The following is a 19,880-nucleotide window of genomic DNA, read 5'->3' on the forward strand; positions in this document are numbered from 1 at the left end:
GCTTGGTAGGTGCCTCAAACCTAGCCCTAGTTTCATTGCCAACCATAAATTTGGTGTATACACGAAAGCTGTTTTGATCTTGTGAGCATTGAATATCAGGATCTCCATTTGACTTCTCATTATTAATTCCTTGACTCACTACTGCTAGATAAACAACCTAGTTGAAGTCCAGTGCAAAGAGGTTGCTGGCTACCAAAGATTTGATAAGTGTTACGAAAATATTCACTGTAACAATCTCCTTCTAAATTGGACTCCCGATGAATATTAATCTGGAATTATTTTGGCACCATATTTTTTATTTGTTTTTTAATATTCTAAATTCTTACTCTAGCCTCATTGCTCTATTTTTGTTTTTGTTCTATTTAATTATATATGTAATATTATAATGTGAAATTCAATGTTCAGATGTTTGTGGATGAAGTAATGGAACTTGTGGAGCTCACTTCTTTGAGAGGTGCCTTGGTTGGGCTTCTTGGACTGAATGGCCTATCTATTGAATAGTGTAAGCGGTTAACAATAGTAGTAGAGCTTGTGGCTGATCCTTCAATTATATTCATGGATGAGCCAACTTCAGGCTTGGATGCTCGGGCAATAGCTATAATTATGAGAATAGTAAGAAATATAGTTGACACGGGGAGAACTATTGTTTGCACAATCCATCAGCCTAGTATTGATATCTTCAAGGTATTTAACGATGTAAAGATTTGGTTTTCTTAAAATAGCTTTGTGAAGCATTTGAAATTGGCATCTTCTTAAAGCTAAATGAAATATGCTGCAGCTATTCTTAATGAAGCGAGGAGGTCAGCTTATCTATGCAGGTCCACTTGGTCACAATTCTAACAAACTTATAGAATATTTTTCGGTAAGATGCCATCCACTATGGTTTTATTCTGTTGAGAGATTTAGATTTGAATCCAGTACCTTTTGATGAGCAGTTTGAATTTTGGAGTTGTAAGTAGTCATAGTTTATTGTACTAGAACCAATAGGAAGTTGATTTTATATACAAGGAATTGGTCATGCCGGATAGTGTTGACCACTAAGCTTTTAGCAAACATTCTCAATACATTGAGCTTCAGAGTCAAACACTAGCTGTAATCATCATATATGTTTCAGCTAATTGAAAACGATTCATGTAGGCCATTGAGGGGGTTCCACAGATCAAGGAAGGTTATAATCCAGCTACGTGGATGCTGGAAGTAACTTCTATGTTAGAAGAGCACCGTTTAGGTATCAAATTTAGTGAAATCTATAAATCATTAGACCAACTTAAAGCACGATTTTTTTTTTTTTTGTTTTACTCCTTCCACCGTCGTAATTACGACGGCGTTGCTGTTGCACCTACAGTAACCTTGACGCAATTGGAGGGGTTGGCGTCGCAATTGCGATGAAAAACACGAGAATTGTGATGCGGTTGCCATCACACCTACCCTCCAATTGTGACGGGGTTGCTGTAGGTGCGACGACAACCCCGTTGCAATTGCGACGAAAAACACAAGAATTGCGACGAGGATGATGGGACAACAAGGTGGCTGCGTAGTGACGAATAGGCATCGCAATTGTGACGGCAAGGGTAGACGTCATAAATTGTGACTAAATAACTACGACATCTATGTCTGTCGCAGTGGCGACACATTGCTGTCGTAATTGCGACACATAGCCGTCGCAAATCGATGCCAAATCTATTAGTGAAGGTATTTATTTTCTATTTGATTTTTTATTTCTAAATTATTAATACAAGTAAATATTTTAAATTAAATTTGGTGTAGTAATACAAATTTAACTATATTATATGTTGGGATTAAGAAAACATCTTGTATTATAGTTGCAGGGGATGTAGAGGTTGTTCTTGAAGAGCATGTTGAGGTCCAAACTAGTGAGAGAGATGATGTGGTTGGACAAGGTAAAGAGTGCTACAATGTTCTTGAAAATATTTAAAGCCTCAAATTTTTCAAATTTAACCCTAGAGGACCCACCTTTGTAAAGGATGACAAGTGTGCATCCACGTGTGAGAGGAAATATCAATGACAACATGGATATGCCTCTGCAACAATATAGAGAAGGACAAAAAAAAAAAACAAATGGTTCATGTGAACTAATGTAACTTATTTTATAATGACTGATGTTTTATTTATGTTCTATTGAATGTTCATGTGAATGTTCTAATGAATGAATGAATATTTTTATGTTCTATTGAATATTCATGTGAATGTTCTTATGTTACATTTTATTAATAGAATGAATGAATTTTAAATGTTAAGGGAGATTTAGATGTTGAGGGAGTGGGGGGAATGAGCTTCCACCTTCACATGGTTGGCTTTGATTAGTAGAGAATATTAAACTATTCTTGAAACCAATTGAAGCTCAATATTCACCTATGATTGCATGACAACTAACTGTGTCAATCTCTTGGTTTCGAGCAATGTAGAAGGATGCCATAGTCAAACTCATTGATTTATGAAATTTATTTGTAGTGTATAAAGTATTCGAAAGAATGAATTTCTATGGGATTTCCTCAAATTATTCCTCTCTAAGATATTCTATCATTTCTATTTCTCTGCAATCATGTTTGATTGCATTGTTATTTTTGCATCAACGTCTTAGATCACATTCTATGATTCATCATATAAATAAAAGAAAAATATTAGAAAGAATGATCCAATATAAATAACATAATCAAAGTATTTAGCTTGATTTCTTCTAAATTTCTTGCAAAATTGATGCTATTGAGATTTATCTTGCTTCTGCTTACTATTAGGTAGACAAGAATTGCAGATATTTGTATATCTAAGAGATTAGGAGACTCTTTCCTTCCATTTCCAAAGGAGGAGGCCTCAGAAGAAGAAGATAGTAGTGTGGAAGAGATTGCAATGTTTTCGATATATAGAAAGCTCATGTTCATAGCTTTTCATGAAACACCATTAAGGCAGAGGTTGGAAAAAGATGAGATTGCAACTGGTCATTGTGCTTCAAAGGTAGAATTTTTTCTTATAAATTAAAGATCAAATGGATCTATTTTTATAATGGATAGATAATTAAATGGTCTTGTCCTTTCTTATTTTGATGCAGAGGAAGGTTCCCCTTATATCACAAGATGGACTCCATGAACTACATATCTTCATTTTTGTATTGGTAGTTTCTCATGTCTTGTCTTGGATTGTAATTATGACACTAGGATGGGAAAAGGTATGAGTCACTAGGATTTCCTCCTCTTATTGTTATATTTTCCATTTTCTCATTGAATGATTGCATTTGATAACTTTTTTGTAAATTGGGAGACATGAAGAAGAATTTGAATATTGGAAACAAATGATATTAAATCATTCTAAAGTATACATTGATTCATGATATATTTTTTTAAAATTTTAAATGAATCATGTCATACAAATTGACTTGATATGTTGGGAGGTAGTAGACTTAAAGGGAGAAATAAATATTCTAGGGTATATGAATACACCATAATTTATGTGCTTGTGCATTCTATTGTTTCACTGTGTTCTCATGAACTGTTCTCATTATTTCTTTTGAGTGTGTTGATATGTTAAATAATATTATAGGAAGGAAGCAAAGGATCCTAAATTCTAGTCAAATATTTTTCTTCAAAACATGGCCAAATTAGCAAAGGAGGCCACCACAATATGCCATGTAATTGAACCTATGTTTCATTTTTTTGATAGTGGGAAACATTGGTCCCTTTAGAATGAACTAGTACTATGTGTTCTATATGACATGCAACACTTAATGGAGAAAGAAGTAACATTTATAATTTCACAATTTATAATCCTTGTTGAAAATACAATATGTAAAATTCAAACTTCATAGGATAAATCTCTAGGTTTATATATGATATCTATTGATTTGAATTTTGAATTTTACTTTCAAAATACTTTGGTTAAATTATATTTTATACATGAATATTTTAGTTACTAGTTCCAAATGCCAAGTTCACCTTTTCACTTTAATATTTTATGATATTTCATGCTTTTATACTAGTCAATTTGCAGGCCATTCTACTCATTTTCTATTGTCCATGCTCATTATACATCTTAATCACAAGAAGTGGTGCAACAACCTCAAATGCATATTAATATCATTGAAATTTATTCTATCCTTGCACAATAGTAAAAATCACAAGCTTCTATAGCAATGGTTGTTTGCATGTCTAATTTGGCAAGGCATTTGCACAAGAGCATGCATTGTACTTACGAGGCTTCCAATCTCAATGATGATACAAACAATTGGAACAAGTCTTTTCAGGCTACAATTAGAGAGTGTCTAGTGCAATTTGCAAAAAAGGTGATAAATTTAATAGCTATTTTCCTTTCATGAATGCACATGTTGTTAGACACATATGAAACTAGTATTAAATATCCACTAATATGTAGAGTTGGTCAATATAATTACAAAGTTCAAATTGTTTAGATAGAATCCTAAAAAGGTGCCAAGAAATTGTCTGAAAGAATAAGAAATGCCTATAAACAAGGAAAGTGGTGTTTTTCCTAGGAAAACATAGATATTAGATAGTAAAGGAGTTTCATCACAATAACTTTTGTGATTTCAGGTTGGTGATGCTGGTCCAATTCTTGACATGATGGCTGTCTTGTTGGAGAATCTTTCTACAACCACTATCATAGCCAAAAAATAATTGTAGCAATGTATCTTATTGCACATATCATATCATCTATACCAAATCATTCATATTATAATAAGTCATGTCTTTGTTCCTTATATTACTAATTATTGCTAGCATGACTAGATAATTACTCAAATTTTTAGGCTTTTCTTTTTTTAGCATTTGAGGAACAAGGGTTCTCAAGACATAAGATCTCTCTTGTCTAGGAGTTATCAAGAAGCAAGCTCTCTAAGGTTCAGTGGACATCAAATGACACTTTTATTTTCCTCACTATTTACTTAGGCAATATACCCTAAAAATTAAGGTAGTTGCCAATACTTATAGTCTTGCATTACTGTTCTCTAGTGTCAAGGTAATCTATGTTTTAACTTTTAAGTTATGCTTAACTTGCTCTTTAATTGTGTCAGTAATTTGTTTGAGGAATATTGCTTACTTAAAATGCTTATATTTTCATTTACAATTTATTGCCTAAGTATATTGTGTATTTCTTTACTTGGACATAAAAGTTGGATTGTGGAAAATACAATCCATATTCTTTCAATGACTTCAATCATGCTTTAAAAGATATTAAAATATTTATTCAAGGCTTGTCCTCTAGCCCATGGGTCGGAATGAGATTTAGGGTGTGCCTATATGCATGGAGACCTCAATCAAGGTGGAGAAAATGTAAGAGGTGGTAGGATAAAATTTTATTCACTTTGTGCACTTTCCTACAATGTTGCCTTGCATCTGAAATAACTACTTGTAGGACACTTTATCAAACAATCTAGTACCTCATTCCTACCACAACTAGAATGGAGAGAAGACATTTTAAGTGAGACATCTACATATGTTGAACATATGATTTTTAAAAATCAATCTACCAAATTCTTCATTTTATTGCTACCAAAAATTTACAAGTGAAGTCCATAATGATAGATGAAATAGGAAATTGAACCCATGTGGAAGCATGTTGAAGATGGTTGTGTTAATTTGGGGTATTAAGCTAAAATGGCATGCAAGCCAAATTAATGATTCCACATTTTGGATTTATGCCTACTAGAGCATAGTCATAAGGTGCTAGCTCATATAATTCACACACAATATTTAAATGGACACATTGATCATGCAAGACACCATTAATGGAAGACACATCATCTTTTGAGGAGGGTTTCTATGTTCTAATAATTTTTGTGGGCCTCAAACAAAAGCTATGGACAATCATTGCCAACAACTATGGCGGTTGAGAAGTACTGAATGGTAGTGAGCTTGGGAAATGTGAAACCAAACAAAAGTTGTCATCATTTTCTCTCTATAACTATACATCTCTTCTACCAGTCATAACACTTAGCAACTTGATATCTTGCATCAGTTCCAATTGGTTAAGCTTTTTATTTTGATTTTGATGGGTTTTAAGTGTAATTTTTCTAATTGTTTGTAAATATTATAAATAGTAATGTACATTAGTTTGAGAGATTAGTAACAATATCACATTATATATGTATTGATATATTTTTTTGTCTTATTTTCTTGATGTCAACAACTATAACATTAAATAGAAAATTATAATAATTTGAAGTAGAGTACATCCAACTTAAAAGTTACTTTTAGCTAAGCAATTATGTATGAAGAGACAAGTTTGTCAGATTTATTTTAGATTGTACCTAATTTTGATTAGAATGTTTGAAATACATTAAAAAGATTACAAATAGAATATTCATATATTCATTTTAGTCACATATTGTCATCAATTTTCTTTATAAACTTTAGATTTATTTGATCTTTACATTGGAACAATCCTATGAATATAGATCTATCTCAAGCTAGTTTATAGTAATGGATCTAATCCCCCCTAAGATCCTACGAGAGCACAGTCATGAGCCACTCACTCACATAATTTACACACAATTCAATAGATGGGCACATTGATCATAGTGGGTACATTGATCATAGCTTTTCCATCCTAGCTAATTTTTATTTTTAATAATTTAGCAAGTTGTCGCAATTGTGATAACCTGTCTGATGGGTAGTCATTGCTCCAATAGCATTATCATTTCCTACCATCACAATTGTGATGACTTGTCAGATGGATTATCATCAACCCTATAACACATCTATCACACTGGCGATGATATATTGAAAATTTAAGTCATCATTTTTGTGATAGTAAATTATCACAATATCCATGTCATGAAGATGAATTCTTTCCCTTACTTTCTTTCAAATTGCGATGGCTATAGGCATCATAATTGTGATAGGAGAACTTTCCATCATAATTTTTGATAGCAAATGTGTGATGCCCATCTGATGGGAGCCAATTCCTAGTACTATTCCTTGGGCAATGGGTGGCCATCCCAATTATGATGGCCTATTGTCATAATTCAAGCCCAAATGTATTGGTGAACTCTACCATAGCCCCTTAGTGATTTTGGCGCACAACACTACTTAAAACTTCCTCTACTTGTAAGTGAGTAAGTACTCTATGCAAGTTGATTCAGTTGATAAAATTTGTTACGCTGGAAGTGGTAGAAGTTCATAGATCTAGAACCACCAACCCCACTTTTAGTTGAAGGAAATAATTCATTTTGTGGTTACCCCTATTACCCTTAAAGAAATATATTCCTAAGATTGTTACATGTCTTCTTCTAATTCTTTATAGACCCTTAGGGTGGAGTTCTGGTAGATGATACTCCTAGAAAACTACCAAGTCCCATTTTGAAGTTGTCTTGTACCAAAGTAGCTTGAACGATTGCATCCTTAAGAGTTTCTAGATTGAAAAACTTCATTCCCCCAAAAATATGGTTGTTTAGTCCATGAGTAATGTGTTGTACTATTAGAGGTGATCCATCACCATTTCCAACATAAGGTATGAGATCAAAGAAATTTCTCTCATAATATTTCACTGACATTGCCAACTGTCATAGATCATGAAAATCATCCACCCTTTGTTGATGTCATTGGTTAGGTAAGAAAGACTCTAAATTTTTCTCAAGGAACCATGTAATATACTTCATAGGAAAGTTGAGCTTCTTTTCCAAGATGTTCCACAAATTGAAGGAAAAAATCTCAAGGTACATAATAGAAAAAACTTACTTTGACATTGGTGTCAAATTCCTACATGTATAAACACCTCCCTAGTTCTATCACCCAATTTTATGCATCATATCACATTCCCATACAATTTAATTTATGAGGATTAGTTTGAAAAATATCCTTCATTTGTGATGCCTTGATAAGCTCATGTCTATCCTCTACATGCCTATCTTTAGGACTTCTTGACCTAGCCCTTTTCTCATTTCCAAAATTTTGGGATTCTCCATTCTCCACTCTCTCGGGTATAGGTAGATGTTCTAAAATAGCCTGAACCAATTACCTAGTATCGAGTTCCTCAAATTCAACATGGTTCTCTCTAGGATATGCTCTTGCACAATTTCCTCTCTATGGGCTATAGAAGGGCTCTAAGTTATGTCTACCCTATGAATCCTACCTCATCCTAAACTATGGCCTTTAGTGAAAAATCTAGTTGTAGTAACCATGATTCCTACTATTGGTGTTTGAAAATGTTACCAGTTTCCAATTACCCTGATGAGAACAAAATACATCTAGGGGCAGCTAACTCCCATTTTCAACATGCCATTTCTGACAATAGGCTAACTATAAGGCTTGACCCTTCTTCTTCTTTAGGCTCTACAAAACCTAGGCAGGTGGACCTATAGATTCTTTATATGGTACCAGTTATCAAAGCATACACTGAATCTAATATGAAGCATATAAAACCCTTATTTCTTCTGATAACTCATGAAATAACATCAATCTACAATAGCTAAATGCAGCTCTAGGAACCTCATAAGCTAAGTGAGGGCATTCTATTATAGCTCTTCAACATTAAAAGGGAAAAGAATTTGATTATTGATGTTGATCTCATCAAAACATGATATGCATAACACAACCTTATGATCCTTCAAAATGATCAGTGCCTTATCTATTGGGAAATTCACACAAAACCCTAACACACATCCTTGAAAGTCACTGACATATGCCATACATTAGGACTTCCAGATCTATCTATCCACTTTGTGAATTAGACATCTGCATCCTTTTGAACCTCATACTCGACTTATCCCTTCATGAAATCTGCAATCCTATGATGATGAATCAAGCACTTACATAACTCTTTGAGTCATAAGAAAAATAAATCAACATATACAACCAATAGGTTGCAACTGAGTTTCATATTCTTTGTTTACAAAACACAAAAGATCACAAATAGCATGAATGAGAGACAAGATATCAGAATGAAGATTGACTTGTTGCTGCCTTATCATTCATTTCCTTGAAAGAAATTACAAGAAGATGCATGAAATTTAAATGCAAAGCTACCTAACAAATCAGAACTATCTATATTCTTATTTCTTGCTGTTCATTACATGAGAAATTTATTGAAGAATGGTATCATAGATCTAAGAGAACTCAAGATTGGAACCTACTGGTTTCTCAGTTACAAAAAATTGGAACCCCTACAATGACAGAAAGAAAGAATGATATAGACCAGATGAATTCCCAAATTTGATTTCAGAGTGATAGGTGTCCACTTGAAATTCAATCTTGTGCAACTGAGTAACCTCTTTCTTCTTTCATCCCATCTGATCTGATTTTTTCTTTCATCATTATCTACAACTGATTGGAAAATATCTCTGTCTAAATGATGAAAGCCTTTTGATTCATTAAAATATTTGATTTGCCTCATGAAATGCCAGTAAAATTTGAGATTTTACTAAGTGAATACTATCAAAACTCGACCAATACTACATTTCAACTACTTTTTAACCATATTCAGGTCACCACCATGCTAGGAATCAAATCTGAACTTCCATACCTGAATATTATTGCAATTCAGGTACCTGAGACAAATCCCCCTATAGCTTGAACCAACTACTTCATGTGCAAAAACTAACCTCAGAATCGAAAAACTCAAACTTCCATGATTTCGACGGTATATGATAAGGCATATGTGGCCTTCAGGAAACCCCTTGTATCTCATTTTGAAAAATGCCCCTCTGTTATAAAAGAAACACAGGTCTGCACATCCTTTATTTTGTAAAAATTAAAAAATTCTAATGCTTATAGTTTAGAAAAAATGCCCTGTTGATTTTAAAACAAATCATGCACGTTTAGTTTGAATATGAATAATAATAATAAAAGAATTTTTTATTATTTTCAAATTTCTCTTCACCCCTTAGAATTCAGGGTCAAATTGATTTGACCAACACCACATGGCACTTCCTGATTGGTCTGGACCTGCACCATCTGCCATGTCACTATCTACTTCAGGATCACTTGCCACATGGTACAATCTCACTTTCCTGCATTTTTTAACTAACGTGCATCTTATTTTTGCAAGAAAGCATCACTCGTCAGATCGTGACACATGTCACAATCTGACAACTCTTGCCTGAACTTGCTCTGTAATGCCATCTCATCATGCATATGTGACTCGCTACCACATGGCGCAATCTAATATTCCCACTTTATTTAACCTCCTCACAACTTTATAATGTGAGAATGTGGGCACTAAATGATCTTGACACATGGCAGCATCTCTTGGCATCTAGGTTTTGACTCACCATGTCATCACACTTGTACTTTGGTCTAAAATTTCTTTCTGAGTCAGCTGCCAACTACCCCCCTCATGTACATGGGTCCACCTTCTAACTTGCACCCTTGCCTTTCAAAAAGGCTTTTTCTTTGAGGCACAATGAAAATGAGGTGCATTAGTATTTAAATGATAAAAACGTCTGCCACAGAGGCAATGTGGGATATTGACTTTAGACTGCATCTCATATAAAGTGCCTCCCTTGTTCTACATGGACGCTTTGTTCTATGGCATGACTCCCTACTTTTTATATGCCACGACTTTCCTGATGGTGTCTTTCCTTCATCTACTAGCACCCTCCCTTTGAAGAGGACTACGACTTTATTCTACTGCTTCCTTGCTGCGTGGAATTCTGTCTTTAACAGTGACTACTTGCATGGTGCAGCTTGCTCTTGAATTGCAGGTTTCTTTCTTGCAAATACTGGTCAATTCCTTTTTTCTTGGAAGCATGGATTCTCCTTTTGCAAAGGCGTGGGCTTCTCTGTTAAATGCTCCTTCCAATTTGCCTAATCTCCTTTTTATTGCGTGAGTTCCCTTTTGAGTGGCGTGATCCTGCTTGACATTGGGTCTTCATGCATTGACTATTTCAAATTCGCTTTGTGTGAATGCTACTTATGCTGCATGGTCATTCTTCTCCAAATGCCCCCTCCTTTTAGATTGAGTGGTTTCGAATCTGCATGTCGTGGCTCCTCTGTACTGGCGTGGATTCTTCCTTAAATACTACCATTTCTAGACCTTGTGATTTCTCAAGAACGTTGTGCCCTTTAGAAACCTACCCAATATGTGAAAAAATCTTCTTTTACGAGCTCTCAAAAGAAATATCAGCGATAGTTGGATGTTTCAGTTCTCGTGCTAGACGTTTGTTGTATCTGCACCTTGCTTTGGGTTTTCAGAGATATTTTATGGCATATGAAACACCATTTCACTGATGATCATCAAGCAATGATTCATGAGAGGAGGAATCTTTTCAGTTATGTGGCCATGAATACTCTCACTGTCCACAAAATTTTGAAGAAGTATGACCATATATATAAATTTGTTAGTGGCTGGAACTTCAAGACAAAATTGCAAGCTAAACACATAGAACTTTTGAAGTCTCTCTGGTTAGTTGAGTTGTATGCTTTCCAGATCAACTCAAGAGACTCAGAGCATAGCTATGTTGGTGAAACATTTCCTAAAAGCTCTTGCAATTTTACTAGAACTGATCCTGTGATTAGATGCACACTACCTGACATTCCATCAACCAACATCTATAGATTTGCATCACTATACAGGCATTGTGACCCTAACAAAGGACAACCCTAGCCGTGAAATTTGTCATAATTTTCAAACAAGTGTGCCACACCCCATCTAAGCATCTATTGGAAAATAGTGGCATTAATGTTCTCCAAATTGGTGTCATATTCAATGTCTAGTTTGGCAACAATTAGAGATCTCTCCCCCATTGTGTAAGGGGAATAAAATCAGAAAGCTTTAAGGAACTCAACTTTTGGTTCAATGTGTGTTCTTTCTAAAATCCGCAAATCATTCAGTGGGAACCAATCACTATCAAATATTATAACAATTTTTTAGACAAGGCCCCCTGATTCTAGGTCAATATCTATGCAATCAGGCGAACTTAGTCAGGCCCCAAAGCGGGTCTGACTAAATTTTTTTTCGTTTTTAGACACTTGAATTCTCAAACTGACCTGTTAACCTTTTAATATTCACCAAAATTGATTTTGAGCATTAATTGATCATTAAAATCTCATTTTATCATTTTCTACAAACTATCATTTCCATGCCAAGAGGTTTATTGACTGGCCTCAAAAACTGACCAGAACAACTGACCAAGCTCTGAAATCTGACCCACTAATTTTGTGTTCTACATACCTTTAGCCTGTCGAATCTTGTCTCATGACGAATTCCCAGTCAAAAGATATTGACTGTTAAAGTTGCCTTCTCAGATTTCATGCAAGCAAAACATGTCAGAAAACAACAAACTGGGTTTGGAATTGACCTGGAAAATTGGACAAATGGACACTTGGGAAGACAAAAATTGGGGCATTAAATATCTGTCATGAGTTGAGTATGAATATGCAATTTGGGCTCATGATGAATAACTGGGCACAAATGGCGAGCATCTGAAGTTGGCTACCTAGATTTGCAGGACAGGAAACAATGACAAGATAATGATTTTTACAAATGGAATGACCCTGGAAAAGTGTGCAAATGGATTTGTCAAGATTTGAAAACTAGCACACTTGTAGTATTTTTAGAGAAAAACATAGGGGAACAAACCATTCGATCTCACCAATCATGGATTAGGAGTTATAACATCATGAACAGGGATTCTGACAAATTGGCAAATGTTGACACTAGTAAAACTTTAGAAATTACGTTTGGAATCGCATTTGAAAATTGATCAAACAGATTCTTCATAAGCTGAAACTTGAAACATAACAAGTCTCTGACATCTGCAATGTAATGCAAAAGGAATTTTAGCATTCGGGTCAATTGGTCAAAAGTTATAACATGTCAAATAGGGCTTCCCAGAATTATGAACTAATTGCAAAAGTATGAAAATAGTAAATGACGAACTTTGAGGGATTCAAAACCTAGGTAAACAAACTTGAAACGAATCAAAATTTGAAACATAGGCTTTTAGGTATGGACGCTAGACATTCCCAAAGTAGAAAGTCACAAAACATTTATGGGTGTGAGATATTCGACGACAAACACAACCTCCTGTCGTTGTTTGACACTTGAGTGAAAATGCAGATTTGACAATTTCTCAAAATAGTACTTCAGCAAATGACTCAAAATGATGATTTAACTTCATGGAACAAGTAGGCGCATTGAATGGAAGGTGTTAGAAACATTAAACACCTTAGGGGCCTCATAGGTACAGCCAAGTACAAATGCACTTATGGGGCTTAATTTCTCAAATTTTCAAAATGTGACTAAAAATGAATCATGCAATTTTTAGTCCCAACAGTGGCTTTGTCTGGGGTTGCATGCCCCTTGCGGGCATGGTAAGATTTTAGATCTCTGGGAGAAGCAGACCACACACATGAACTTCAAAACTTCTCTCGAACAACTTTATTGAAAATAGTAAACTACTCTAACTATGTACACACGATGATGTCGGGCCAGCAAAAAGTTTTCAAAACTTCTTACCTCTATCAAAAACTTTATTCTCATTTACATCTCCCTGAGGTAAGCTGAAATTCTCATTATCATTTGTTTCACCAATCAAGTCAGCATATTGAAACAAATAACTTGGCAAAACAAAACAACTTCCTTCATTCTCATAGTGCATATAAAATTCAAAGACTATTTCATCTTCATGCTCACTATGAGAAAAAGCATTAGCATGCTCACGACTACACAAACTGAAATGAGAATCAAAATCCAACGATGATTCATGCATGCTGATCGGAAACACAAAAACTTCATAATCTACATCATTCACTGAGTTGCAAACACCAAAAACTTGCAACTCAGCTTGTGTCTCCAGTTGCAAAGAGTGTTTGGAATCTGATTTTGCCTACTTGCAGTCGTATCATTCACTAAATCAGATGTATCATTCACTAAATCAGATTCATCCTTCACTGAAACCTCTTCACACTCAAAACATTGATTAGTCACCATACATGAAAATTCATTCTGAAAGTGTTGATCCAAACTATGTTGATTATTATCATTTTGTTCATTAGACTGAATGTTGGAATAAACCTTGAACTCATCTTTACAAGACCTATCAACATATAAAGAAAATCTATAATCGGATTGACAACACTCACTGTTTTCCACTTCACCATATGTAACATCAAAACAATGTTCAGCAAGATCAACATAAAAAGAATCTAAAACAGCATTAAACTTCCTTTCACTAACATGGTCCACATCCAACAAATCATCATGTGCAAAGACATTTGAGGTACTGTCATCTACACCTCAAAAATTTGATAAGGATTGTTTGGATTCTACATCTCTTTCTACATCAAACTTTGGGGAATTGATCTGACTGAATGAAGAAATATCATGATGGAAAATATGAAGATCCTTAGAAAAACTTACGTGCTTTTCAAAATCACGAGCCAACAAATCTGAGATTTCATTAGAGCTCAAGAAGACTACCTCACAAATCTTCTTCCAGCTATGATTATCATCCGGATAACATGAAGAACTTTCAACAGAAAAATCATTAGTGTAACAATATGGAAAATCAATATTATCACAACATTCATTCCTATTATGGCAATCACTACCCTTACTGCTGTTACAAATTTCTTTAACTTCATATCCATTGTAACCAAATTTATTTTCACTTTCATATCCATCTTTTTTGTGCTGATTGCTATTACCTGACTCATTAACATTTGAATCCACCTCTTCACATTCGAAAGACAAATTATCTTTCTCTACAGACTCATTGTATTCATTACTACCTTGACTTTCAGCACACTCATTATCATCAAGAGACATATCATGAAATCTATAATCACCATCTTCCATCTCCTCAATGAATCTTTCAATTTGTAAAAACCTTTGTAATCTTATAGGTGCTGGCCAATTGACTGAATCAGGGACTAGAACACCAAGGAAAACATTTGGTAGGGAAGATTCCTTAGGTCTACAATGAAAAGGCATCTTACTGATTACTGACTTAAACCTTAAATAACATTTTTTGGCACTTAAACCTTGAGTATTTCCTACCTCAATTCTTATAAGATTTACAATCCTTTTGTAGACCATTGTATTCAACATAGAAATGTTATTATTCACAATTTTCAAACTCTCAGAATTTGGCAAACTAATCTCAAATTTGAGATCTAATTCCATTATAGAATGAAATTTCTACCTCTTCTTTCTAGTGCTGAAAATCACTTAATAGAGGCAACTTCTGTAAACACTTGATTTCCATGAAAAGAAATATGAAAATCAAAATACCTCAAGTGTTGATGCTGAAATTCGATCTGCTAATTTGGCATAGGTGCAAGATTAAAAATCCTTTACACTACTGATCAAAATTTGTAGAGTCGCCACCTCCTTTCAAGAGGATAAAGAGATCACTACTGTGATTCACTTTTTACATTTCAATTTCTTTATAACAGCAGATTGCAAACAACACTATAAAACTCATCAAGAATTTAAAACTTCCTTTCCAAGATCTATCAACAGTCTCAGATCTGCCCATACAGCTGAAAGTCCTTCAAAATTTTGCAATGAAATAAAATAGGAACAACTGGTACAGAGATTTGAGAGTCGCCACTCACACTTTGTGAGAAATAAAACATATTTTGTTGTTTGACAAATTTGAACCAGACCTTCAATGTAGGAGAAACTTGCAGATCATTATTATCTTGAAAATAAAAGAATTCTTGACTCTGGACTTTCTCAATAGTATTTGTAAACTGAACTGATTGAAGATAGACCTATAATAGTCATAGCACACAATTTTCATCCAATTTTACAACATATTGTTGATAATGAATAAATCTTAGCTGGGGAACATGAAACTTCAGCAAGGAAAAGGAACACATCTTGCTATTGATATGCTATATCCAATCTATTTCACAGCAGAGACTCTTGTTCTTTCAACAAAATGGATTGCCATCTTATCTCCCCAGCAGAGTCGCCATTTTGTTGGTGTTTGAAAATGTTACCAGTTTCCAATTACCTTGATGAGAACAAAACACATCTAGGGGTAGCTAACTCCCATTTTCAACATGCCATTTCTGACAACAGGCCAACTATAAGGCTTGACCCTTCTTCTTCTTCAGGCTCTACAAAACCTAGGTGGGTGGACCTATAGATTCTTTATATGGTACCAGTTATCAAAGCATACACTGAATCTAATATGAAGAAGATAAAACCCTTATTTCTCCTGATAACTCATGAAATAACATTAATCTACATAGCTAAATGCAGATCTAGGAACCTCATAAGCTGAGTGAGGGCATTCTATTATAGCTCTTCAACATGAAAAGGGAAAAGCATTCGATTATTGATGTTGATCTCAGTAAAACATGATATGAATAACACAACCTTATGATCCTTCAAAATGATCAGTGCCTTATCTATTGGGCAATTCACACAAAACCCTAACACATATCCCTGAAAGTCACTGACATATGCCATACATCAGGACTTCCTAATCTATCTATCCACTTTGTGAATTAGACATCTGCATCCTTCTAAACCTCATGCTCGACTTATCCCTTCATGAAATCTGCAATCCTATGATGATGAATCAAGCATTTACATAACTCTTTGAGTCATAAGAAAAATAAATCAATAAATACAACCAATAGGTTGCAATTGAGTTTCATATTCTTTGTTTACAAAATACAAAAGATCACAAACAACATGAATGGGAGACAAGATATCAGAATGAAGATTGACTTGCTACTGCCTTATCATTCATTTCCTTGAAACAAATTACAAGAAGATGCATAAAATTTAAATGCAAAGCTACCTAACAAATCAGAACTATCTGTATTCTTATTTCTTGCTATTCATTACATGAGAAATTTGTTGAAGAATGGTATCACAGATCTAAGAGAACTCAAGATTGGAACCTACTGGTTTCTCAGTTACAAAAAATTGGAACCCCTACAATGACAGAAAGAAAGAATGATATAGACTAGATGAATTCCTGAATCTAATTTCAGAGTGACAGGTGTCCACTTGAAATTCAATCCTGTGCAACTGAGTAACCTCTTTCCTCTTTCAACCCATCTGATCTAATTTTTTGTTTCATCATTATCTACAACTGATTGGAAAATATCTCTGTCTAAATGATGAAAGCCTTTTGATTCACTAAAATATTTGATTTGCCTCATGAAATGCCAGTAAAATTTGAGATTTTACTGAGTGAATACTATCAAAATTTGACCAATACTGCATTTCAACTATTTTTTAACCATATTCATGTCATCACCATGGTAGGAATCAAATTTGAACTTCCATACCTAAATATTGTTGCAATTTAGGTACCTAAGACAAATCCCCCTATAGCTTGAACCAACTACTTCCTGTGCAAAAACTAACCTCAGAATCAAAAAATTCAGACTTCCACAATTTCGATGGTATATGATAAGGCATATCTGGCCTTCAGGAAACCCCTTGTATCTCATTTTGAAAGATGCATGTCTGCTATAAAAGACACACAGGTCTGCACATCCTTTATTTTGCAAAAATTTAAAAAATTCTAATGCTTATAGTTTAGAAAAAATGCCCTGTTGATTTTAAAACAAATCATGCACATTTAGTCTAAATATGAATAATAATAATAAAAGAATTTTTTATTATTTTCAAATTTCTCTTCACCCCTCAGAATTTGGGGTCAAATTGATTTGACCAGTGCCATGTGGCACTTCGTGATTGGTCTGGACTTGCACCATCCGCCACATCACTATCTACTCTAGGATCACTTGCCACATGGTGCAATCTCGCTTTCCTACATTTTTTAACTAACATGCATCTTAGTTTTGCGAGAAAGCATCACTCGTCAGATCGTGACATGTGTCACAATCTGGTGACTCTTGCCTCAACTTGCTCTATAATGCCATCACATCATGCATGTAGAACCCATTGCTACATGGTGCAATCCTGCATTCCCACTTTATTTAACCTCCTTACAACTTGATAATTCGGGAATGCGGGCATCGAACAATCTTGACACTTTGCAACATCTCCTCAAATCTGGATTTTGACTCGCCATGTCATCACACTTGTACTTTGGTCTAAAAGTTCTTTCTAAGCTAGCTACTAATTGTCCCCCTCATGTACGTGGGTCCACCTTCTAACTTGCACCCTTGTCTTTCAAAAAAGCTTTTTCTTTGAGACACAATGAATATGAGGTGCATTAGTATTTAAATGACAAAAATGTCCACCACATAGGCAATGTGGGATATTGACTTTAGATTGCATCTCATATAAAGTGCCTCCCTTGTTTTGCGTGGACGCCTTTAATCTATGGCATGACTCCCTACTTTTTATATGCCATGGCTTCCCTGATGGCGTCTTTCCTTCAGCTACTAGTGCCCTCCCTTTGAAGAGGACTGTGGCTTTATTCTGCTACTTCCTTGTTGCGTGGAATTCTATCTTAACAGTGGCTACTTGCATGGTGCAGCTTGCTCTTAAACTACGGGTTTCTTCCTTGCAAATATTGGTCAATTCCTTTTTTCTTGGAAGCATAGATTCTCCTTTTGCAAAGGTGTGGGCTTCTCTGTTAAATGCTCCTTCCAATTTGCATGATCTCCTTTTTATTGCATGAGTTCCCTTTTGAGTGTCGTGATCCTCCTTGATGCTGGGCTTTCATGCATTAACTATTTCAAATTCTCTTTGCATGAATGCTACTTATGCTACATGGTCATTCTTCTCCAAACACCCCCTCCTTTTAGATTGAGTGGTTTCCAATCCGCATGTCGTGGCTCCTCTGTACTAGCGTGGATTCTTCCTTAAATACTGTCATTTCTAGACCTTGTGATTTCTCAAGAATGTTGTGCCCTTCAAAAACCTGCCCAATATGTGACAAAATCTTCTTTTATGAGCTCTCAAAAGAAATATCAGTGATAGTTGGATGTTTCAGTTCCCATTCCAAACATTTGCTACATCTACACCTTGCTTCGAGTTTTCAGAGATATTTTATGGCATATAAAACACCGTTTCACTGATGATCACCTGGCAATGATTCACGAGAGGAGGAATCTTGTCAGTTATGTGGCCATGAATGCTCTCGATGTTCACAAAATTTTGAAGAAGTATGATCAAATATATAAATCTGTTAGTGGCCGAAACTTCAAGACAAAATTGCAAGCCAAACACATAGAGCTTTTGAAGTCTTTATGGTTAGTTGAGTTGTATGCATTCCAGATCAACTCAAGAGACTCGAAGCATAGCTATGTTCGTGAAAATTTTCCTAAATGCTCTTGCAATTTTACTAGAACTGATCCTATGATTAGATGCACACTACCTGACATTCCATCAACCAACATCTGTAGATTTGCATCAGTATATAGGCATTGTGACCCTAACAAAGGACAACTCGAGCTGTGAAACTTGTCATAGTTTTCAAACAAGTGTGCCACACCCCATCTACGCATCTGTTGGCAAATAGTGGCATTAAAGTTCTCCAAATTGTTGTCATATTCAATGTCTAGTTTGGCAGCAATTAGAGATCTCTCCCCCCACTGTGTAAGGGGAATAAAATAAGAAAGCTTTAAGGAACTCAACTTTTGTATCAATGTGTGTTCTTTGTAAAACCCGCAAATCATTTAGTGGGATCCAATCACTATCAAATATTATAAAAAATTTTTAAACAAGGGCCCCCTGATTCTAGGTCAATATCTATGTAATCAGGTGAACTTAGTCGGGCCCCAAAGTGGGTCCGACTAATTTTTTTTTCATTTTCAAACACTTGAATTCTCAAACTGACCTATTAACCTTTTAATATTCACTGGAATTGATTTCAAGCATTAATTGATCATTAAAATCTTATTTTATCATTTTCTACAAACTATCATTTTCATGCCAAGAGGTCTGTTGACTGGCCTCAAAAACTGACCAAGCTCTAAAATCTGACCCACTAATTCTCTGTTTTGCATACCTTTAGCCTGTCAAATCTT

At 34.9% G+C, this 19,880-nt stretch overlaps 1 protein-coding gene and 1 pseudogene across 1 annotated transcript; both read left to right on the plus strand.

Moving 5' to 3' along the window:
• The first annotated feature begins 555 nt into the window (after positions 1-555).
• LOC149565238 (ABC transporter G family member 34-like) lies at positions 556-1,514 on the plus strand. Its single transcript, XM_089816285.1, has 4 exons — positions 556-684; positions 779-862; positions 1,138-1,208; positions 1,346-1,514. Exons 1-4 carry the CDS (start codon positions 556-558, stop codon positions 1,512-1,514), a joined length of 453 nt encoding a protein of 150 aa, XP_089672411.1.
• Positions 1,515-18,677: 17,163 nt separating this feature from the next.
• LOC149565239 (putative E3 ubiquitin-protein ligase BAH1-like 1 pseudogene) lies at positions 18,678-19,311 on the plus strand (annotated as a pseudogene).
• The last annotated feature ends 569 nt before the right edge of the window (positions 19,312-19,880 follow it).

The sequence above is a fragment of the Cupressus sempervirens genome, chromosome 3 (genome assembly GCF_028749045.1).
Source record: "Cupressus sempervirens isolate cs-2001-9-10 chromosome 3, ASM2874904v1, whole genome shotgun sequence".
NCBI classification, from domain to species: Eukaryota; Viridiplantae; Streptophyta; class Pinopsida; order Cupressales; family Cupressaceae; genus Cupressus; species Cupressus sempervirens.